The sequence below is a fragment of the Anguilla rostrata genome, chromosome 12 (assembly GCF_018555375.3).
Source record: "Anguilla rostrata isolate EN2019 chromosome 12, ASM1855537v3, whole genome shotgun sequence".
In the NCBI taxonomy this organism is placed as follows: Eukaryota; Metazoa; Chordata; class Actinopteri; order Anguilliformes; family Anguillidae; genus Anguilla; species Anguilla rostrata.
In genome coordinates, this window is record NC_057944.1 from 41,573,135 (window position 1) to 41,597,593 (window position 24,459).

Below are 24,459 nucleotides of genomic sequence, written 5' to 3' on the forward strand. Positions count from 1 at the left end.
CATTTGTCAGGTGAGGTTAGATTTATTTCACTGGTTGGTTAGGACTGTTGTGCAGAAAACCAGTGGCACTGATAATTTCATGAAGGACAAAAATTAGGAAGAGTAAAAAAGAATTTGGCTTCCTTTGAGAGGCCTGAGCTTGCGCCAATGCAGCATCCACTGAGACCGAACAGAGCAACAGCAACATCCACTCAGACTAAACAGAGCAACAGCAACATCCACTCAGACTAAACAGAGCAACAGCAACATCCACTCAGACTAAACAGAGCAACAGCAACATCCACTCAGACTAAACAGAGCAACAGCAACATCCACTCAGACTAAACAGAGCAACAGCAACATTCACTCAGACTAAACAGAGCAACAGCAACATCCACTCAGACTAAACAGAGCAACAGCAACATCCACTCAGACTAAACAGAGCAACAGCAGCATCCACTGAGACTAAACAGAGCAACAGCAACATCCACTGAGACTAAACAGAGCAACAGCAGCATCCACTGAGACTAAACAGAGCAACAGCAACATCCACTGAGACTAAACAGAGCAACAGCAGCATCCACTCAGACTAAACAGAGCAACAGCAACATCCACTGAGACTAAACAGAGCAACAGCAGCATCCACTCAGACTAAACAGAGCAACAGCAACATCCACTCAGACTAAACAGAGCAACAGCAACATCCACTGGGACTACACAGAGCAACAGCAACATCCACTCAGACTAAACAGAGCAACAGCAACATCCACTCAGACTAAACAGAGCAACAGCAGCCGTTTGCATAGGGGTTGGAGCAAAAGTAAAGCGGAGGGAAGGCAGAGTTTATAATATAACTTAACAAAGCAAACACTGCCACTGTTATTCTAGTTTTTTTTTTAATTTTTAATTTTTTACTTATCTTCCCTCTATGAATCAAACTGTGAATGGTCCTATGAACTACAAGGAATGCTGTAACATATATATTATAGGTATATGATACAGGTGTACTGACCCTCAAGATGGCTGCTTGGAGGAAGTGACATAAGGAAACAAGATGGCTGCTCAGAGAAGTGAACTAAAATGGAGGACAATGTAGTGGAACTCTGTAGCAAACCAGATCCAATCCCAACGATAAGGCTGTTTATGGAATACAGAAGATATATCAAAGAGGCATTTCCCTTAATCAAACAACTATTTTGATGAGTTGCATATTTGTTGATCATTTGTGAGGAATGAGGATCTTCAGTCAACACAAAATGAAGATCCAGGTTTGGTGAGCAAATCAATCTGTTTGTTTTTCTTTTTCCAATGCATTGCTTGTTCTCTACATTTTGAGGATCATTGTTTTTACTTTTGAGGAATCAGTTACATTACATTACAGGAATTTAGCACACACTCTTATATATGTATGAAAGTGCTCCTGATCTTAGTATATATATGAAAGTGCTCCTGAGTCCTGATCTTAGTATATATGAAAGTGCTCCTGAGTCCTGATCTTAGTATATGTATGAAAGTGCTGCGGATCTTAGTATATGTATGAAAGTGCTCCTGAGTCCTGATCTTAGTATATATGAAAGTGCTCCTGAGTCCTGATCTTAGTATATATGAAAGTGCTCCTGAGTCCTGATCTTAGTATATATGAAAGTGCTCCTGAGTCCTGATCTTAGTATATATGAAAGTGCTCCTGAGTTCTGATCTTAGTATATATGAAAGTGCTCCTGAGTCCTGATCTTAGTATATATGAAAGTGCTCCTGAGTCCTGATCTTAGTATATATGAAAGTGCTCCTGAGTTCTGATCTTAGTATATATGAAAGTGCTCCTGAGTCCTGATCTTAGTATATATGAAAGTGCTCCTGAGTCCTGATCTTAGTATATATGAAAGTGCTCCTGAGTTCTGATCTTAGTATATATGAAAGTGCTCCTGAGTCCTGATCTTAGTATATATGAAAGTGCTCCTGAGTCCTGATCTTAGTATATATGAAAGTGCTCCTGAGTCCTGATCTTAGTATATGTATGAAAGTGCTCCTGAGGCCTGATCTTAGTACATTGGGCGACATAGCTCAGGAGATAAGACCGGTTGTCTGGCAGTCGGAGGGTTGCCGGTTCGATCCCTCCCCCTGGGCGGGATTGGGTTCACAGTGGGGAATTATGGTCTTCACACATGCAGAACCTCCTGATTGGCTACTCCACATTACAGCTGTCTGGAGGAGAGGAATTGGGCCTGGCTACTCCACATTACGGCTCTCTGGAGGAGAGGGATTGGGCCTGGCACGGCTTTACATTACATTACATTACAGGCATTTGGCAGACGCTCTTATCCAGAGCGACGTACAACAAAGTGTATAACCATAACCAGGAACAAGTATGACGAAACCCCTAGAGAGAAGTACCGGTCCAAGTGCAGGGAACAACCGCATAGTTCAACTTGGACCCTGATGGTTAAACTGATTAACACTAACAACGAGAACGGCAACAACGCAATCTATGGAAAAAATACAAGTAGTCGTTAAGACAGTTAATGCACCTAAGTCACCTACGAAACAGCTGCCTAGTTACAACCCTAAGCTTAGTCATTTACGGGGGGGAAGGGAGGGATGGGGAGAGGTGCAGCCTGAAGAGGTGAGTCTTCAGTCGTTGTTTGAAATGGGTCAGTTTCTCAGCTGTTCTGACCTCCACAGGGAGGTCATTCCACCATCATGGGGCCAGAACAGACAGGAGACGTGTTCTGGAAGTGCAGGTGCGAAGAGGGGGAGGTGCTAGGCGTCCTGAGGTAGCAGAACGGAGGGATCAGGCTGGCATTTAGGGTTTGAATATCTTGTGGAGGTATGCTGGGGGAGGGGAGGTATGCTGGAGGAGAGGGATTGGGCCTGGCACGGCTCTCTGGAGGAGAGGGATTGGGCCTGGCACGGCTCTCTGGAGGAAAGGATTGGGCCTGGCACGGCTCTCTGGAGGAGAGGGATTGGGCCTGGCACGGCTCTCTGGAGGAGAGGGATTGGGCCTGGCACGGCTCTCTGGAGGAAAGGATTGGGCCTGGCACGGCTCTCTGGAGGAGAGGGATTGGGCCTGGCATGGCTCTCTGGAGGAGAGGAATTGGGCCTGGCTACTCCACATTACAGCTCTCTGGAGGAGAGGATTGGGCCTGGCACGGCTCTCTGGAGGAGAGGGATTGGGCCTGGCTACTCCACATTACAGCTCTCTGGAGGAGAGGATTGGGCCTGGCACGGCTCTCTGGAGGAGAGGGATTGGGCCTGGCTACTCCACATTACAGCTCTCTGGAGGAGAGGATTGGGCCTGGCATGTACATTTAGAAGGTTTGAGTGTGATGTAGACGTAAAGCTTAGCTGCACAGGGAGGAATGCATTGTTGCTCCAAAATGGTCAGGGTGGTGTTGAGGTTCCGTTTCGGGATTCAGGGTGGTGTTGAGGTTCCGTTTCGGGATTCAGGGTGGTGTTGGGGTTCAATTTCGGGATTCAGTGTGGTGTTGGGGCTCAGTTTCGGGATTCAGCGTGGTTTTGGGGTTCAGCTTTGAGGTTCAGGATTGTGTTGGGTTCAGGGTGCTTTTGGGGTTCAGGGCAGGGATAGAGTTCAGTGTTGGGGTTCAGGGTGATGATAGAGTTCAGTTTCAGGGTTCAGGCTGGTGTTGGGGTTCAATTTCAGGGTTCAGGGTGGTGTTTGGGGTTCAGTTTTGGGGTTCAGGATGGTGTTGGGGTTCAGGTTCAGAATTCAGGGTAGTGTTGGGGTTTGTTTTCAGGGTTCAGGCTGGTGTTGGGTTCAATTTCAGGGTTCAGGGTGGTGTTTGGGTTCAGTTTTGGGGTTCATGATTGTGTTGGGGTTCAGGTTCAGGATTCAGGGTAGTGTTTGGGTTCGGTTTCAGGGTTCAGGGTGGTCTTTGGGGTTCAGTTTTGGGATTCAGGATGGTGTTGGGGTTCAGTTTTGGGATTCAGGATGGTGTTGGGTTTCAGGCTCAGGATTCAAGGTAGTGTTGGGGTTCGGTTTCAGGGTTCAGGGTGGTGTTTGGGGTGCAGTTTTGGGGTTCAGGATGGTGTTGTGGTTCAGTTGCTAACATCAGCATTAGCACCAGAGCACTAGCACCAGCATGCTAGCACCTGCACTAACAGGAGACTGATAACATCAGTATATTAGGGCTAACACTGGCGCTAACAAATATGACACATTTTTCTCTGTATGCTCAACATTTTTTAATGGCTATATTTGTCATTTTGGCAAAATCATGTAGCTTCAAACTAACAGAAATTGCAGTGGCCTGTTTTATGTTTTAATCAATCTAAATGGATGTGTAGGTCATGCACTAATGCAGTGGGGAGGATAAGTTCTTAATCAGCTGTGGAGAAGCTGGGTGGAAGGGGAGGGCCTAGGGTGGATCGTGTGTCTGTCCAGTATAGATATTTCATTTGGAGCGTCTGCTTACTTAGCCAAATTAATAAGCTTCTTTTGGCTGTCAGAACCATCTCTCTGTACCTCACACTTTTACAAGACTCATAAATAAAGCATTTATTTCCTTCTCCATCTCTGCTCGACTAATTATTTATTTATAAACATTTATAACTTTAAGCTATTTTTCGTAGTTATGTTATGGCGGTTCATATCTGACACTGCCAAGTTCAAAAGATATAGGTAGTGGGACAAGTTAAATGTGATTTATGCATGCTGCTCTTGCCAGTAAATTAATTCCATTAGTGCTGATTAGGGAACTGCGATGTTCTGGCCCATAAACCATATTCTCATTCTGATCATATTGATCTCTGATATTTTATGGCACTAAAGGAAAGGCTTCTTGCCAATGCAAGCTGATGAATTAGACTGAGCCAGAAACACTGCTCCGTGTGTCCTTCTGCTAGGTGTAATGCAGGGTGGGCCTCAGCACCGGGGGCGACTTAGCTCAGGAGGTAAGAGCGGTTGTCTGGCAGTCGGAGGGTTGCTGGTTCGATCCCCGCCCTGGGCATTTTGAAGTGTCCCTGAGCAAGACACCTAACCCCTAACTGCTCTGGTGAGTGAGAGGCGTCAATTGTAAAGCGCTTTGGATAAAAGCGCTACATAAATGCAGTCCATTTACCATTTACCAGCACCTGGCCATGTGTGGCAGGTGACTGTTTGAACAGAGCTTAGGTGGAGCTGTGCTCTCCCGTGAGGTGGCCGTCCCAGGCCTCTCTGCATTACCTGCGGTCCTGTTGCCATGGAGCTGTTGATGAAACTATCTGAGAACAACTGCACAACAAGTTCTGTGGAGCTCCTGTTGTCATGGTGACACAGCATCTGTGGTCAGTTGGGGAAAGCTGTGTTAATTGTAAGTTGCCTGGGACCTGAAGGCGTGTTTTGTAAATGGGATAATATAACACTGTGTTTGCAACGTCTGAGTAGTTTTGCCCTTGGCGCTTATCGCAGATTAGCTTGTGTGAGTGAAATGCTGTGTATGTTCTACCCATTAATGTGCGTGCCTGAGCCACTGCCCCTCTCCCCGCTCCTCAGTCTCAGTGCATTACACTTAGCACAGTGATGCTCCCCGGTCCTCAGTCTCAGTGCATTACATTAAGCACAGTGATGCTCCCCGGTCCTCAGTCTCAGTGCATTACACTTAGCACAGTGATGCTCCCCGGTCCTCAGTCTCAGTGCATTACACTTAGCACAGTGATGCTCCCCGGTCCTCAGTCTCAGTGCATTACACTTAGCACAGTGATGCTCCCCGGTCCTCAGTCTCAGTGCATTACACTTAGCACAGTGATGCTCCTCAGTCCCAGTGCATTACACTTAGCACAGTGATGCTCCCCAGTCACAGTGCATTACACTTAGCACAGTGATGCTCCCCAGTCCTCAGTCCCAGTGCATTACACTTAGCACAGTGATGCTCCCCAGTCTCAGTGCATTACACTTAGCACAGTGATGCTCCCCAGTCCTCAGTCTCAGTGCATTACACTTAGCACAGTGATGCTCCCCGTCTCAGTGCATTACACTTAGCACAGTGATGCTCCCCAGTCTCAGTGCATTACACTTAGCACAGTGATGCTCCCCAGTCCTCAGTCTCAGTGCATTACATTAAGCACAGTGATGCTCCCCGGTCCTCAGTCTCAGTGCATTACACTTAGCACAGTGATGCTCCCCAGTCCTCAGTCTCAGTGCATTACACTTAGCACAGTGATGCTCCCCGGTCCTCAGTCTCAGTGCATTACACTTAGCACAGTGATGCTCCCCAGTCCTCAGTCTCAGTGCATTACACTTAGCACAGTGATGCTCCCCAGTCCTCAGTCTCAGTGCATTACACTTAGCACAGTGATGCTCCCCGTCCAGTGCATTACACTTAGCACAGTGATGCTCCCCGTCTCAGGCATTACACTTAGCACAGTGATGCTCCCCGTCTCAGTGCTTACATTAGCACAGTGATGCTCCCCGTCTCAGGCATACCCCCCTTAGCACATGATGCTCCCGTCTCAGTCTCAGTGCATTACATAGCACAGTGAGCTCCCCAGTCTCAGTGCATACCTGCACTGATGCTCCCCTCTCAGTGCATTACACTACACAGTGATGTCCCTCCAGTCATACCTTAGCCAGTGATGTCCGCCGCATATCCTTAGCACGTGATGCCCCAGTCTCAGTCATTCATTAGCACAGTGAGCTCCCCGTCTCAGTGATTCACTAGCATGTGTCCCAGTCTCAGTGCATACACTTAGCCATGATGCTCCCTTCAGTGCATTACACTACACAGTGTCTCCCTCTCAGTGCATTACATTAACAGGATGCCCCCTCTCAGTCATTACCTAGCACAGTGAGCTAGCTCCTCACGTGTGCTCCCCAGCCCTCAGGATTACACTTGCACAGTGTGCCCGTCTCATGTAACTTAACAGCTCCCCAGTCGTCATCAGGTGCCCGTCGTCATAATTACCAGTGATGCTCCCAGTCTCAGGATAACTTAGCACGTGATCTCCGTCTCAGTGATTACCTTACACAGTGATGCTCCCCTCTCATGCTTACATTAGCACGTGATGCTCCCGTCTCAGTGCATTCACTTAGCACAGTATGCTCCCCGTCTCAGGCATTACACTACACAGTGTGCTCCCGTCCAGTGCATACATTAGCACAGTGATGCTCCCAGTCTCAGTGCATTACTTACACAGTGAGCTCCCCAGTCTCAGTCATACATAGCACAGTGATCTCCATCTCGTCATTACACTTAGCACGTGATGTCCCCAGTCTCATGCATTACACTTACACAGTGATGCTCCCAGTCAGGCTTACACTAGCACAGTGATCTCCCCGTCTCAGTGCATTACACTTAGCACAGTGAGTCCCGTCTCAGTGCTTACCTTAGCACAGTGATGCTCCCGTCTCAGTGCATACCTTAGCACAGTGATGCTCCCGTTCAGTGTACCTAGCACAGTGATGCTCCCCTCCATGCATTACACTTAGCAAGTATGCTCCCCAGTCTCAGTGCATTACATTGCACAGTGATGCTCCCGTTCAGTGCATTACATTAGCACTGATGCTCCCCAGTCCTTCAGTCCCAGATGCATTACCTTAGCACAGTGATGCTCCCCGTCTCAGTGCATTACACTTAGCACAGTTGCTCCCCGTCTCAGTGATTACCTTAGCACAGTGATGCTCCCCGTCTCAGTGCATTACCTTAGACGTGAGCTCCCAGTCTCAGTCATTACACTAGCACAGTGAGTCCCCGTCTCAGGCATTACACTTAGCACAGTGATGCTCCCCAGTCTCATGCATTAACTTAGCACATGATGCTCCCCAGTCTCAGTGCATTCACTTAGCCAGTGATGCTCCCAGTCTCAGTGCATTACACTTAGCACAGGATGCTCCCCATCTCAGGCTTACACTTAGCACAGTGATGCTCCCGTCTCAGTGCATTACACTTGCACAGTGATGCTCCCCCTCAGTGCATTACATTAGCACAGTGATGCTCCCCGTCTCAGTGCATTACACTTAGCACAGTGATGCTCCCCGTCTCAGTGCATTACACTTAGCACAGTGATGCTCCCCAGTCTCAGTGCATTACACTTAGCACAGTGATGCTCCCCAGTCTCAGTGCATTACACTTAGCACAGTGATGCTCCCCAGTCTCAGTGCATTACACTTAGCACAGTGATGCTCCCCAGTCTCAGTGCATTACACTTAGCACAGTGATGCTCCCCAGTCTCAGTGCATTACACTTAGCACAGTGATGCTCCCCGTCTCAGTGCATTACACTTAGCACAGTGATGCTCCCCAGTCTCAGTGCATTACACTTAGCACAGTGATGCTCCCCAGTCTCAGTGCATTACACTTAGCACAGTGATGCTCAAATCTGGCCCTCAAGGCCAGTAGTACTGCCGGTTTTCATTCTCCGGGGCCAGATTTGAGGCACAAGAGGCTACATTCAATAAGCTTGAAGTTATCCAAGAAAGTTATCAGATCCATAATCTTTACTGGCACAGAAAGTATGTAACTGTGTGTGTTATGAACAGTTTCAGATGAGTGTTAGTTTGTAATACAACATCCGCAGAATCCGCCCCTTTCTCACCACCTACTCAACCCAGCTCCTGGTCCAAGCAATGGTTCTATCCCGCCTGGACTACTGCAACTCTCTTCTGGCTGGACTACCGGCATCTGCCACCAGACCCCTGCAGCTCATTCAGAATGCTGCGGCTCGTCTGGTCTTCAACCTCCCCAGACACTCCCACGTAACTCCCCTGCTCACTACCCTCCACTGGCTGCCTGTTATAGCTCGCATCAAATTCAAAACATTGGTTCTAGCATACCAGGCAGTCAAGGGATCAGCCCCAGCATACCTTCACAAGATATTCAAACCCTACATGCCAGCCAGATCCCTCCGTTCTGCTACCTCAGGACGCCTAGCACCTCCCCCTCTTCGCACCTGCACTTCCAGAACACGTCTCCTGTCTGTTCTGGCCCCACGATGGTGGAATGACCTCCCTGTGGAGGTCAGAACAGCTGAGACTGTGACCCATTTCAAACGACGACTGAAGACCCACCTCTTCAGGCTGCACCTCTCCCCATCCCTCCCTTCCCCCCCTGTAAATGACTAAACTTAGGGTTGTAACTAGGCAGCTGTTTAATAGGTGACTTAGTTGATGCGCCAGTCTTAACGACTACTTGTATTTTTATTTATTTTTATTTTTCCATAGATTGCGTTGTTGCCGTTCTCGTTGTTAGTGTTAATCAGTTTAACCACCAGGGTCCAAGTTGAACTATGCGGTTGTTCCCTGTACTTGGACCGGTACTTCTCTCTAGGGGTTTCGTCATACTTGTTCCTGGTTATGGTTATACACTTTGTTGTACGTCGCTCTGGATAAGAGCGTCTGCCAAATGCCTGTAATGTAATGTAATGTAATTTTACACTAACACAAATGGCGCTGCATGTTTGGCCGTTGTGTTCTCACACGGTTCTCCTGTTTAATTCCATTCAGACTGATTGTGTGCCTGCGGGGGTCACACAGTGTGGCGGACCCCAGCGGTAGGTGGGGCGTCGCTAGCCCATTTTGATGCTAAAGATGCAGATCGATGGTGCGGATTTGCAGGGCTGGTGCTGCCTTGCAGTGCATCCTGGGGCCGTGTATGAGATCCGCAGGCGTGTAATTGTCATCTGTCAGGGTTGCCCAACCCCTCATCCCAATGTGACTGACACCCAAAGCCCAGCCCAGCTGCCCCGTATGGGCCACCTGATTTCTCTGATTAAATCCATACCTTCCCCCTGGCCTCTTCCTCTGAAACAATGCCTCCCCCCCCAACCTCTCCCTCTGAAACAATGCCTCCCCCCCCAACCTCTCCCTCTGAAACAATGCCTCTCCCCCCAACCTCTCCATCTGAAACAATGTCCACAGTAACTCAATGGGGAATGAAGTCCTGATTATAAAGCACTGCAGGCTACACACATACATCCGACAATGCACTAGTACCCATGCACACACTAGTACACACACTCACATACACACACACACACACACTCACATTCACACACACACTCTCTAGCACACACCACACATGCTCACTAGCACACATACACACACACACACACACACACACTCACATTCACACACACTCTCTAGCACACACCACACACACTCACTAGCACACATACACATACACACACGCACATTCACACACACACACACTCACATACACACACACACACACATACTAGCACACACACACACACACACTCTCTAGCACACACCACACACACTCACTAGCACACATACACACACACACACACACTCACATTCACACACACACTCTCTAGCACACAGGAACAAATCCCATTTCAGGACCAATTCATTAATGTGTGGCATTAATTAACAACACAGAACCAAGGCATTAATGTGTGGCATCAATTAACACAGAACCAAGGCCTTAATGTGTGGCATTAATTAACAACACAGAACCCCCCCCTCACCTTCCCCAGAGGGTGGGGTGAAACTTAGATATATGCCATTGATTGAAATTTCATGACCTGCTGTCATCACCAAATACAGTCTGAGTGCTTTTTAAGTCCTCCTTGGAAGTTGGACCATGATGTCGTGCTTTGCATGCAATATCAGACATCAAAGAAACCAAACAGTTCAAACACTGACTGAAAACACACACACACCCTCACACACATATACACACGCGCACACACGCACACACGCATGCACTTGAGTGTGTGAAAATCACACCTGCTGCGTCTGTTCTCTCAGCTGTGAAACAAACATCCAGCCAAACACACCTGTCATCTCACTCAACCAAACAGCAGGTCTATTGCCACACTCTCACACACGCATGTGTATACACCCCCCCACACAGTCTCTCTCTCTGAGCATATGCACCCATCAGTTCAAGCATATTCTTTATTGCTTTCAGCCTGTCTGAGGAGGTTAGACTGGGCTGTATGTATATTCAGCCTGTCTGAGGAGGTTAGACTGGGCTGTATGTATATTCAGCCTGTCTGAGGAGGTTAGACTGGGCTGTATGTATATTCAGCCTGTCTGAGGAGGTTAGACTGGGCTGTATGTATATTCAGCCTGTCTGAGGAGGTTAGACTGGGCTGTATGCATATTCAGCCTGTCTGAGGAGGTTAGACTGGGCTGTATGCATATTCAGCCTGTCTGAGGAGGTTAGACTGGGCTGTATGTATATTCAGCCTGTCTGAGGAGGTTAGACTGGGCTGTATGTATATTCAGCCTGTCTGAGGAGGTTAGACTGGGCTGTATGCATATCCAGCCTGTCTGAGGAGGTTAGAACTGGCTGTATGACATTTCACACTGTTAAGGTAACTGGCCGCCAAGTCAGCTCTGTCGAGGAGGTTGACTGGGCTGATGTATATTCAGCCTGTCTGAGAGGTTAGACTGGGCTTATGTATATTCAGCCTGTCTGAGGAGGTTAGACTGGGCTGTATGTATATTCAGCCTGTCTGAGGAGGTTAGACTGGGCTGTATGCATATTCAGCCTGTCTGAGGAGGTTAGACTGGGCTGTATGTATATTCAGCCTGTCTGAGGAGGTTAGACTGGGCTGTATGTATATTCAGCCTGTCTGAGGAGGTTAGACTGGGCTGTATGCATATTCAGCCTGTCTGAGGAGGTTAGACTGGGCTGTATGTATATTCAGCCTGTCTGAGGAGGTTAGACTGGGCTGTATGTATATTCAGCCTGTCTGAGGAGGTTAGACTGGGCTGTATGTATATTCAGCCTGTCTGAGGAGGTTAGACTGGGCTGTATGCATATTCAGCCTGTCTGAGGCTCCGGTGATACAGCTGAGAAACATCTTCTTACAATGATTTATAGTGTCATGGCCGCCACAGCTCGCTACGTGTGAGAGACGTGACCCGTGCACGTGAAGTTCCACTATACAGTTCAGAGTAAAAGGGAGGAAGGGGTGAGAGGAAGATAGAGCTGAAGACCTTGTGCTCAGAGGGATTTAGACGAGGAAGAGGATGGCAGCCCCCATACCGAGCTTGTATTTTACACTGAAGACAGTTTACAGTGTCCAAACTGCACTGACTGAACAATGATGATGTCATTGTTTCTTTATGAAACCACTAAGTGGTTCCTGAGGTTAAAGGTTAAGATTTAAGCAGGAAGCAGGGTCAGTGTGGGTCTGTGTGCTGGGCAGGTCCTGGACAAGGGACAGACAAGCCTCAGGATCCCCACCTAAATATTTCAGCTTCAGCTCAGAGGACAAAATGGCTCTTGCAGTAACGACACCTACGAGAGAGGCAGTTAGACAGCCAAGCAACCTTCTCATTCTGTCTTTTCACTGACCTCCACAAAGCAAGGGGAAAATAAATGATATCGTGAAGGGACAAGTAACAATTTGTCAACAAGGAATTAATGAGGACATGGAACACCCCATCAATGGATCGATTCAGGGACGGTTGCTACAGATATTTAGATATGAGCTTCCAAACATTTGAATGGATTAATATTTAGAGGTCAGTAATCAATTTATATACTGTATGACTGGCAAATTATGTAAGGGAAAAGTTGAAAGGTGATTCAGCTGTATTTCAGTATGTTTAATTTCAGTCTACATGCTGCTGAGAGATCAGTTCAGTCCTTTAATGGCAGATGGGCAAGGTCACCATATCAGAGCTCAGTCCAACTGCCAGAAATATATTTCCCTGATGCCCACCCTGGCCCCTCCCACCCTGATGCCCACCCTGGCCTCTCCGACTCTGACCCCCAACCTGGCCCTTCCCACCCTGATACCCACCCTGGCCCCTCCCACCCTGATACCCATCCTGGCCCCTCCCACCCTGATACCTGCCGTGGGCCCAGAGGCCCCTGCCTCACTGATGACCCCTGATTTCCCCTAATTCCAGAGCAAGGTGTTATTCAGTTTGACAGTAAAGGAGATGAGATTTATCATTTAATCTGGGGATTCAGTGACCTGGGGCAGGAGATAAATGAGTCGTGGTGAGAGTTCATGAAAATGCATTAGCTAATTTGTCAGAAATTATGTAATATGTTTTGGAGGGATTTCCTGTGTGCCTCACTGTGCCACTCAGCACGCTCACACCGCTGATGTAATAAACACACAGTTCTCAGTTCACTCTTATACTTCAGTCAGAAAATTCACTGACCGCACAACCAGCTTCCTTTTGCATTAAAAACTAAACTCAAATTTACACAATTCATGCTTCTATCCGAATAGTGTAGCGCAGAGCATATCACACACACACACACACACACACACACACACAGAGGACCACTTGCCAGCACTAAGTAATAGAACTCTTACTAAATGTTAAAAGACAGTATTGTGTGCACGAAAGGGTTCCCACTCCTGTTGTATGGTACTTTTCAGCAGAGGTAACATTCCTTCCAAATTGGACAAAAGAATTTTAATGGGGTGGCTAATGGGCTGTGCTTAGATAGTGGGAGGTATGGAGGGATTGGATTTCACAGGGTACAGCTTATTTGGACAGAGATAAAATCGTTCAGCTTATTCTTTAAAACAACTGTGAGAAAAAAGAAGTTTGCTTAGAGAGAGAGAAGCTCTGTGCTGTTAATGGATTCAGCCAATTTGAAGGTGAATCAGATGAACACTGTTATCAAAGTGTTTCTGCCATAGAGCTCTTATTGCAGTGTTGCTTGCACAGTGTTCTTGTTGCAGTGTTGATATTCAGTGAGGACTCTGCCTGCATGACTCTGTCTGCAGGATGCTCTGTCTGTAGGACTCTGTGTCTGTAGGACTCTACATTACATTACAGGCATTTGGCAGACGGTCTTATCCATAGCGACGTACAACAAAGTGTAAGTGACTCTGTGTCCATAGGACTCTGTCTGCAGAATGCTGTGTCTGTAGGACTCTGTGTCCATAGGACTCTGTCTGCAGGATGTTGTGTCTGTAGGACTCTGTGTCTGTAGGACTCTGTCTGCAGGATGCTGTGTCTGCAGGACTCTGTGTCTGTAGGACTCTGTCTGCAGGATGCTGTGTCTGTAGGACTCTGTGTCCATAGGACTCTGTCTGCGGAATGCTGTGTCTGTAGGACTCTGTGTCTGTAGGACTCTGTCTGCAGGATGCTGTGTCTGTAGGACTCTGTGTCTGCAGGACTCTGTCTGCAGGATGCTGTGTCTGTAGGACTCTGTGTCTGTAGGACTCTGTCTGCAGGATGCTGTGTCTGTAGGACTCTGTGTCTGCAGGACTCTGTGTCTGCTGGATGCTGTGTCTGTAGGACTCTGTGTCTGCAGGACGCTGTGTCTGTGGAATGTTGTGTCTGTAGGACTCTGTGTCTGCTGGATGCTGTGTCTGTTGGAGTTTGTGTCTGCAGGACGCTGGGTCTGTGGAATGTTGTGTCTGCAAGATGCTTTGAATGTAGATGTGGTCTCATGACTATATTATTCTTTCACTGCATTTACACTTTGATCTTGATGCACATGTTGTTCTTGTCCACATGTAGCAATGGTTCACCACTATTCCTTTCTCTCTACAGAATGCCTCTCAACAACTTTCTTCATGACGTGATTTTTCAGGCAGAATAAAAAATGCCTTTCTCTCCTGAGCCCTTACATGCACAGTGATGAAGAATAAATAACGACAATGTATGTGGCAATGCCCTTTACCAACAGCTCCCCAGGAAAATTAGTCTTCTAGGAAGAATATCAAACTACAGTGTTTGCCAAAACAAAAATGTCTGTTTTAGCCTCCCACCTTTGAACCACAGTGAATTATTGGAGGGACATGCAAACTGTGCAGCATTATGGCAGCGTCAGAATCTTTTATGCTATGGGAAAGAAAACTTTTTTCCCAGAGCAGTTTTAAGAACTGAAATGGCAGCAAAGCTCAGGAGATAAAGCTAACACGGCTTTGTGGTGTAAACCAGAGTGACCGTGTAAGGCCATATTTAAAGCAGAGTGACCCTGTAAGGCCATATTTAAAGCAGAGTGACCGTGTAAGGCCATATTTAAAGCAGAGTGACTGTGTAAGGCCACATTTAAAGCAGAGTGACCGTGTAAGGCCATATTTAAAGCAGAGTGACTGTGTAAGGCCACATTTAAAGCAGAGTGACCGTGTAAGGCCATATTTAAAGCAGAGTGACTGTGTAAGGCCACATTTAAAGCAGAGTGACCGTGTAAGGCCATATTTAAAGCAGAGTGACCGTGTAAGGCCATATTTAAAGCAGAGTGACCGTGTAAGGCCATATTTAAACCAGGGGTCCCCTGTAAGGCTGCATTAGTGTCAGTTGTGCAGCCGGTGCATTAGTGTCAGCTGTGCAGCCGCTGCATTATTGTCAGTTGTGCAGCCGCTGCATTAGTGTCAGTTGGGCAGCCGCTGCATTAGTGTCAGTTGTGCAGCCGCTGCATTAGTGTCAGTTCGGCAGCGGCTGCATTAGTGTCAGTTGGGCAGCGGCTGCATTAGTGTCAGTTGGGCAGGGGCTGCATTAGTGTCAGTTGTGCAGCGGCTGCATTAGTGTCAGTTGTGCAGCGGCTGCATTAGTGTCAGTTGTGCAGCGGCTGCATTAGTGTCAGTTGGGCAGTGGCTGCATTAGTGTCAGTTGTGCAGCAGCTGCATTAGTGTCAGTTGGGCTGTTGCTGCATTAGTGTCAGTTGTGCAGCAGCTGCATTAGTGTCAGTTGTGCTTGTGTCCCAATATAATACTGTGTACTGTAATCTAAGCTACGAGTGAACCAGTGTAGGTATAAACAGTCAGTTAACTCATTTAGCCAGGATTTTTGGTGGGGAAAAAACCTGCTTACACACTGGCCCTCGAAGACTGGAATTGCTCATCCCTGCTTTAGTAGATCTGGCATGTTTTCTGAGTTGAGATTCCTGCCCAACTCTACCACATCTCTCAGAAAGGAGAAAACAATCATGTTTATGATTCACAGCCTGTGACTGCATCTGAAACATTAAACTGGGCTGGCAGAATCTCACCCCTCTACATGGCCTCCCACACACAGCCCCACCCAGCACTGAACACCAAGAGAGGCGTCTGATGGGTTCATTTCAGTGGGAAAGATCTTCTGCAGGCCTGCGTGTAGAAATGAACAGTTTTAGCTTTATAGCGCGCTGATGTGTTTGAAAAGGGGATTCTGGCTGAATGGCAGAGTGCCGGTCTGTATCATTCTCTCCCACACCCCCCTGCCCCCCCAGCACCCCCCCGTCCCCCCCCAGCCTGGCCTCTTTGTGTCTGCAGTTTGGGCTCTCCAGGACCAGGGCTTGCCGCTTCTCTATTGGTCAGATGAAATTTAGTGTGGGAGGGGTACAGGGGGGTGAGAGCTCAACCTGGGACACGGGGCGTGGCCAGGAACACAGAGCGCAGTGTGAGTGGCACACAATGCAGATGTGTGGGCAGATGCCATCTGGGGGGTAGCTGGGGGACCGCTTAAGGGGTCCCTTCAATTGGGAGAATGGAGAAATTATCTGAGAGTCATCAATCAAAAATCTGTGACACAAATGACCAAAAACAACGGTCCTGATGCGACCGAGTGCCCCATGTCAGAACCGCCCGCCGCCAGCACCCCCAACAGGGCCACCGATCAATAGGGCCCGCCGGTCAAGCCCAGCTCCCATTGGCCAGTTCCCTGTGAGCCGCCCCCCTGTCTAACCCAGCTTTACGGCTACGCCGGCCGCCATTCATCCCTCACACTGGCGGACAATCGATGCCGACCACAGCCGTCCTGGAGCGCAGATGCTTTGCCCGACTCATTATTTTGGCCGAGATTGTTTCGCCGGAGCAACCGCTCCACCACAAAGGCGTGAGACCGAAGCCCTGGAGACGTCACGTCACCTGCTCGCCGTCATTCCCCCAGCGGTCCCGCTCTGCCCCGCCTCACTGCCACAGTCTGGCCCAACCTGGCCCCATTCTAAATCCCAACACGTCCCAAGTGGCAGACGTACACAGAAGCAGGTGGACGGCGGTCTCATGTACATTATTCCTGAATTACTAGTAAAAAGACCGCGGGCGGGCGGGCGGGCGGGCGGGCGGGCGGGCTGTACCTCCCATTTTTCAGTTAGTCGTTTTCAGTGCTGCAGTTGCTGTGAAATATGCTCAATAGATTATGGTTCACTGTTATTAAACACTTGCATCTTTCTCACAAATGTCATATTAGATGTAGCAGGGCTAAACAAGACTTCTAGAAATGACCTGTACAGCACTCACAATTTTCCATAATTTTATCCATAATAAAGGTAAATTTAGACATTACACTGCAGGGAAAACTCCTTGAATGGCTTATTACCATGAAGAGGAAAAGTAATGGGTGAAGCTGGTAGAATGGTAGAAATGGGAATTTTAAGCACCATGAGTTTGTGCAGGCATTTGCAGGTGTATTTTTTAGGAGAAACTCTGATTGTGTAGTGGTGTATTTTTTAGGGGAAACTCTGATGGTGTGGTGGTGTATTTTAGGGGAAACTCTGATGGTGTGGTGGTGTATTTTTTAGGGGAAACTCTGATGGTGTGGTGGTGTATTTTTTAGGGGAAACTCTGATGGTGTGGTGATGTATTTTAGGGGAAACTGATGGTGTGGTGGTGTATCTTTTAGGAGAAACTGATTTTGTGGTGTATTTTTTTAGGGGAAACTGTGTGGTCATGTATTTTTAGGGGAGACTGATGGTGTGGTGGTGTATTTTTTAGGGGAAACTCTGATGGTGTGGTGGTGTATTTTTAGGGGAAACACTGATTGTGTGGTGGTGCATTTTTAAAGAAATTATTGGTCATTTGTGAGTGGTGTGCAGACGTTACTTCCTTTACTTACTTAGTTTGAATGTGCATGCACTGGTATTCTCCATCACCCTAACTATACTCATCATGTTCAGATAATGGGAGTGTAGTATTGCATTTAGGGTATCCAGACCCTTTTCATCAATATATGTATTTATAGGAAACACAACAGAGCAGGCCAATGTAAACCTGGTATACATTTATCTGGATTTCACCCTTTAATAGACTGTCAATAACACATGTCAACCTGCTGCTGCAGGTAGAGGGACACATTACTATTTATAATTATTTAATTCAATCCAGTACTGAGAGAACATAGACTAAGCCTACAGCTTCAGCTCAGTGCAGTCCTCCTCAAAGACAGTCCTGTTCTTCAGTCTCTAACAGTGCTGCTGTAAATCTCTAACTGTGCTGCTGTAAATATCTAACTGTGCTACTGTAAATCTCAAACTGTGCTACTGTAAATCTCTAACTGTGCTGCTCTAAATCTCTAACTGTGCTGCTGTAAATCCCTAACTGTGCTACTGTAAATATCTAACTGTGCTGCTGTAAATCTCTAACAGTGTCCTGCTGCCTGTACATCCCTGACTTTATTTCTGATAGATTTCAAAGACATGCCATTTTATATTTATTTATGCATACCATGCTCAGTTCATGGGGAAATACATAGTATAGCACATATTCTAACAGCATTACCACCCTGTTCAACAACCAGTAAGAAAATGGATCATTCTTGAGAGATCATTTTTAAAAAATGTATTAATGTAAACCCGCATAGTTGTTTCTGTAATGGAGAAAGATCATTATGGCATGTTGAAAACTACTTTCAAAGCTATTTATTCAATAAAAACTGTCCTGTACTACAATATATTCATAAAACGACTGTATGATAAGATAAAGAATCCAAATTCAGCATAACCAATTGAAATGTAAATAGATAAGTAATTTTCATGTCACAATTTCTGTCACTGTCTTTTGTCACAATTTCCGATTTTCCTGCTTTGTCCTACATGGCCCCCAACATTAAAATGCAGGTACGGCTATATTTCTATTGTCATTTTAATGCGTAGAACTGTGTGTAGATACCCTTTAGATGTAGAAAAATGGCGAGCATTGTTGGGCAAAATAGCCTAATCTCGTGAATGTTTTGTTATTTCAGTCTATCATTGTCTTATCTGAAACAGAAGCTGAAATACTATTGTCTACCCGCATTAATAAACACACAATGTATATCATACTTGTAATGTATCATACGCATTTTTCGGTATTTGACTCCTGACGACCGCTTCCGATGAACATTCCCTTACTACATAAGCCTACACGTCTTTTTCTGCAAGAAGAAACGCAAATGCGTTTTTTCTTTCTGCATTTGGCCTTTTTGTGAATAGTGTTTATGCGACTGGTGTTTAGACGGCAGTTAAAATTCCTCCCTTGCGGAAGAAACTGAATACTCTATCTTCCTCCTACGGACAACTCCGCGCCCCCTCATCTTCAGCATACAGACACCTCCGCGCCCCCTCACGCGCTTCCGTCATTTAAGCTTTCTGCACCTTCCCGACGTTAAAACAGAGTCCGATTAAGCGGAAGGAAAACAAGTGCTCCTCTTCTGCAAAGAGGTCGGCGGTTGTCAAACTGCAAAATGCTTGACTGTGTTTTACCTTCCGTCCCACTGTCGCCGTGAAAGAGGACACTGTTGGGCTACGACCTCCTCGGGGTTTCCTCCCCGTGTGTTTTAGGATTTGCGGCGGACAGCGCAGCGCAATGCATTCCATGCGCGCGACCTCCATAGCAAATAGCTGGACAGCGCCTTGAGAAAGGCAGTTCGACCGTAGGTGGACGTGAAAGAAAGTCATAAAAAGAAAAAGAAACAATTCAGCACTATGAAGAGAGGGGAGCAGATGGAATGTTTAACAGAAGATAAGATACCTCTTTTGTTTCAGGGTTGCTGTGTAAGTTGTGTTTGCAAAACTGAAATAAATCAGGTATTGTTTGCAAAGGTTTTATTCAAATGAAAAGCATATGCTACGTTTTCGGAAGTAGGCCAATGTGCCGCGTTTTCTTCTTCATTCCGGATTATATAAGCATACTCCACATGAACATAGCAGTACATTTTAATTCCGAATCCAGTGGGTAAACACTCAGTCATGCTTGAGAATTTAAAGCATGCGTTATTAAAATAAAAATTTTAATAATTAAAATACTGTCTTAATGCAGGGCGAGATCTATAAAAAAACATTGTTAACGGAAATTCCTAGCCTATTTTAAATTAAATATTACCGGTGAAAAATTGGCATATATGTTTCTCGAATAAAAATGTCGGCGTCGGCGTTCACGCTTTTTTGCACCCCACTATACTAGCTGGGCCTTCTACAATCCTGCAGCAGTACCCTCAACCGCCAGGTCCCGTGTCTGCGTCCTCTAGGTGGCGCCCTTGTCACAAATCGTAGCGTGGTGTAATGTCTATCGTATCGCATCGCTGTTGCCCCTGATTACCATGCGGCTTTTTAACACGGGCCAGCTAACATTCAAACCCGTTTGCTCAGTTTAGACATACCGTCTTTTAATGCAGTGCGCCTGACTTGCTCTCGCAGCTTCAGGAAGTTGCGGGGAAAATATAATATATTTTGGAATTATTGTAATGGGCTACTTTGCTTCTGATGAAGCTACTTGCATATTTCAAATGCATAAAAACGGCTCGCATCTCACAAGTCGGCCTGTTTGGGAAACTACACTGTAAAACAAGTAAACGGCCATTTGCTGGGAAAATAACCAAAGTGATTATAAATATTCAAATGTGCGCATAAACAAATAACCTAATTAATCAATGCACTCATTTCACGTATCACAAGTATTCATCGTTCCATTAAAATATTAATTTAAAGGTGGTGTCCAGAAAACGTTTATCATGGTTTAATCTCTTAAATCTTTCATTTTAGGAATCGTCAAGAAGTGCCTGGGGAGCGCGTGTCCATAAAAACTCGCGCACCTTTTATCTTCACTAAACCACCACTCAAACGAAACAAGAGAAGAAGTGCGGTTAATGATTATTTGACTTTTTCCCTTTCTTTCTTTCCTTCCCTAGTTGGATTGACAGTAGCGTCAGCGAGTGAAGAAACGCCCCCTGGCAATGAGAGCGACGGGCAGCTCGGCAGACTGAGACATAGACGCTTATTCCACAGGGAAAGAGAAATTTGGAGGCGTGCAGCACGGAGCAACAGAAACAGCGAGTGACAAATGACACAAATGGCCAGAATTCTGTACATGGCGACTTCTATCCTGTTCAAAATTTCCACGTTCGTTTCCTCGGCACGGATTTATCCTCAAAATGAAGGTAAGAAATTGTACAGTCGTGCGAACCGCTTGGCTTTTTGGTGGGTTACTCCACGCGGACGGCACATTGGTCTCACTTTGCCTGGAGGGTCCGTACGTGTCCCGCACCGTGTAGAAGTGCACGATCAACCGGACGATAAAATTTAACCTGAGCATTTCTTGCATTAGTGTATGTTAGTCGAGGAAACGGTAGATATGCACGCGCACGCTCTGTTACTAATGAGTTCCACTTTTCATCGCGGATTCTCAGGAGCCCTGTATCAAGAAAATGGCTTTGCGACCTGGGATGATCTGAGTCACTCTGCCGGACCACCGGCAAGAAAGGAGGACTGTCAAAAATTCTACATGCGCACTGTGGTACTGCTGTAACCATGCTCTGTTAATATATATACATATATACACACACACACACACACAGCATGGTTACAGGAGTACCCGAGTACTAAATATATATATAACATTTAAGTCCAATTTGTGAGTATTTTCGGAGCCGGTTGTATTTGGAAGGACATTCAAACATCGAATTCGGAATTCGCGTAAATTAATTTAGCAAGGTTTTTTTTTTGGCTTGCCTGTGTGCGCTTTTTATGTGACAGGTTTAGTGATTATTACAAAATGAAGCCAAACTGTTGGTCTTATCAAGTTTATTCATCTATGTAAGTTCGAATACTCTTAATGCCACGGAAATTATTATTTCACTTGTTTAATGGTGTTCATTCTTCACACTAATGTTTCTGTTAAAATGTATAATTAGTCGCCATGACCTCATCCTTAATCCGGGACATGATTCAGTCAACAGCTAGTAAATGTGAAGTTATCGACACAATTGAAGTGTGATTTTAATGCTAACGCTGTTTTTTTTTGTTTTTGTTTTGTTTTTTGCGTGTCAGTGAATTCAAGTCACGCACGCTGCTCTGTTCTTCGGTTTCCCACATTTATATAATGCACGTGCGATATTTAATCCATACTAAATTAATTGAAAGTGAAAGATTACAATTGTTTTTCGTGAAGAAACAAATCTGCATAGCAAGCTCAAAAGCCTCCACCGACAAATACTCTGTGATCAAACTGGCTCGCGCCCAGTACCCCCGATGGGTTTTTATGATGCCGTCCGAATCCCAAACTAACACAGATAGCGATAGCGCATCAGATTAGATTTCCACAGTACCGGCCATTCTCCTACTGCTTTTGGATTATGTCGTTAAGAATTTCCTTATGAATGTCTCTAAATGTTCGTTCAATCCCATACAAGTGATAACAGTAGCCTAATTGAAGACATACATGGTTGCCGACCCTATGTGTACATACGTGTTTCTATGCAGTCGCCGTTTATCCATTTTATGTAGCCTATACCTTCAATGGTCTTACGATGACACGATAAGATGTATTTTCTGTTGTGTAGCTATAGGGTTACAAACATAGCGTGAGTGATTTAATACCAATTTTGACTTTTTAAAAATCAACATTTCCTCTGAAGGCAAATCGAGAAAGGGTGTTAAAACAGCAGTTTCTTTCAATTAAACAGACGGAAACTTCAGAAGCAACAATACGGACAAAACAATTGTATTTTTTTCATACACATTTTCTTCAAGTGAAGTAATGGAAATATATTTTGTGTCGATAGAGCAGATATACTGACATGTGCATTGTTTCGCTTTATAGTTACTTTGCTGGATTCCAAATCAGTACAAGGGGAACTTGGATGGGTTGCGAGTCCAGCAGAAGGAGGGGTAAGTGTTCTCTGAATTAAACATGCGGGAAGACGCATTTCTTTATGCATTCCACCAGACTCCGGTAATGCTCCGATTGGAGTCAGATACTTAATTTGGCGTCATGTTTCCCGAATTGAATGTGAATCTGGCCATTCTTTGTGGGGAAGCATTATAGCCAGTCCTTTCCTTAGAAAGGTTCAGAACGTTATGTTTTTCAATGAAGGCATTGCATTGGTGGTTTGCCATTAAAAGATGGGGAATGGGAAATGGGACAACACTGAGGTTATCATCACATTGTAATTTCTAGAGTTCACCAAAGGCACCAGCGTCCGCTGTTGCTTTTGCACGGGAAACAGCGCTACCTAAAACAGGCCCCGAGCGCGCGCTGGTTAAACACAGGCTCAGTTGTTCTCCGGACTGCAGTCGTGGGGCACGGTTTATGGTGCACGAGCGTCTAGGAGAAAGTCGTGGAGCTGGTAAACATTCACATTACAGATTGTTTTATAAGCAATGGGAATGAAACTGGTGGGCACACATGGGCACACACGCGCACACGCGCACACACATAAATATATATACATAAGAGAAAGATTTTGGCCAAATGTAACACAGCCTTTTTGGGTGGATGCATCGAGCTTGAACAAGGTATTTGAGGTTAAACACACAGAATGACCCTCTCTTTCTCTTTAAAGAATGGTGGGAGATTTCAATAAATATTTCTAAATCGGCTGCATTTTTATGTAAGATTTGAATAGCCTGTGATGAGTGATGTTAGCTGGGTAACTTCATATTATTACAGTGATGGGTCCCAACATGAGCAGGGTTGTTTGGTTGGCACTGATTTTGGGGTTATTGCAACCAACCCTGGAATAGGTGTGTAATTAATGCAATGACGTGTATATATATATATATATATATATATATATAATGCATGTGTCATCACATTATTAACTGCATGCCTATACCAGGGTTGGCCGCCAATATTGATCTTGGCCCAATTTGGATATCAGTATCCCATATTAATGGGAGGCCTATATTTTGCAAGTTTGAATGAATGACTTATAGAAAGTGCTTTGAATGTGTGAGTAACCTGGCATTTGTGTTTTTCTTCAGGTATTTCTTTTTGTACTGTGTTTGTTATGAGTAAGTGATAATAGTAATGCATATGTTGGCTTTGAGAGACGTGCATACACACTCATAGGGGGCGACATAGCTCAGGAGGTAAGACCGATTGTCTGGCAGTCGGAGGGTTGCCGGTTCAAACCCCGCCCTGGGCATGTCGAAGTGTCCTTGAGCAAGACACCTAACCCCTAACCCCTAACTGCTCTGGCGAATGAGAGGCATCAATTGTAAAGCACTTTGGATAAAAGCGCTATATAAATGCAGTCCATTTACCATTTACATGTATGCATGCTAACCCACGCTATAGCTGTACAAAATAAGTAATTGTACCTTACTGAACCCGTGTTCAGCAGTTGTCTACGATCATGAAAATGCACTTATTGTACGTCGCTTTGGATAAAAGCGTCTGCCAAATGAATGTAATGTAATGTAAGAAACTCATAGACATGCATTCACTAATTTTTCTCTTATCATGAATGAAATTAAGTGTTTCTCGTATTTTTAAATGGAAATGTTTTAATAGATATTGTGTACATGACAGATCTACTATTTGTCTGTATGTCGATAGAGGATATATAGGGCTAGCTAACATTAATTTAGAAACCTGGGGTTTGCAGGGTGGCCTAGATAAGAAGGAGTTAACAGTAGAA

The 24,459-nt window shown here is 45.8% G+C and overlaps 1 protein-coding gene across 1 annotated transcript in view; it reads left to right on the forward strand.

The window, feature by feature from the left end:
* Window positions 1-893: 893 nt before the first annotated feature.
* Window positions 894-24,459, forward strand: part of epha4l (eph receptor A4, like) — a 72,876-nt gene continuing 49,310 nt past the window's right edge. The window contains 3 exon segments of the mRNA XM_064303375.1: window positions 894-1,252; window positions 20,728-20,976; window positions 22,638-22,705. Of these exon segments, the coding sequence (XP_064159445.1) occupies window positions 20,880-20,976; window positions 22,638-22,705 (165 nt within the window). The 5' untranslated portion in view covers window positions 894-1,252; window positions 20,728-20,879.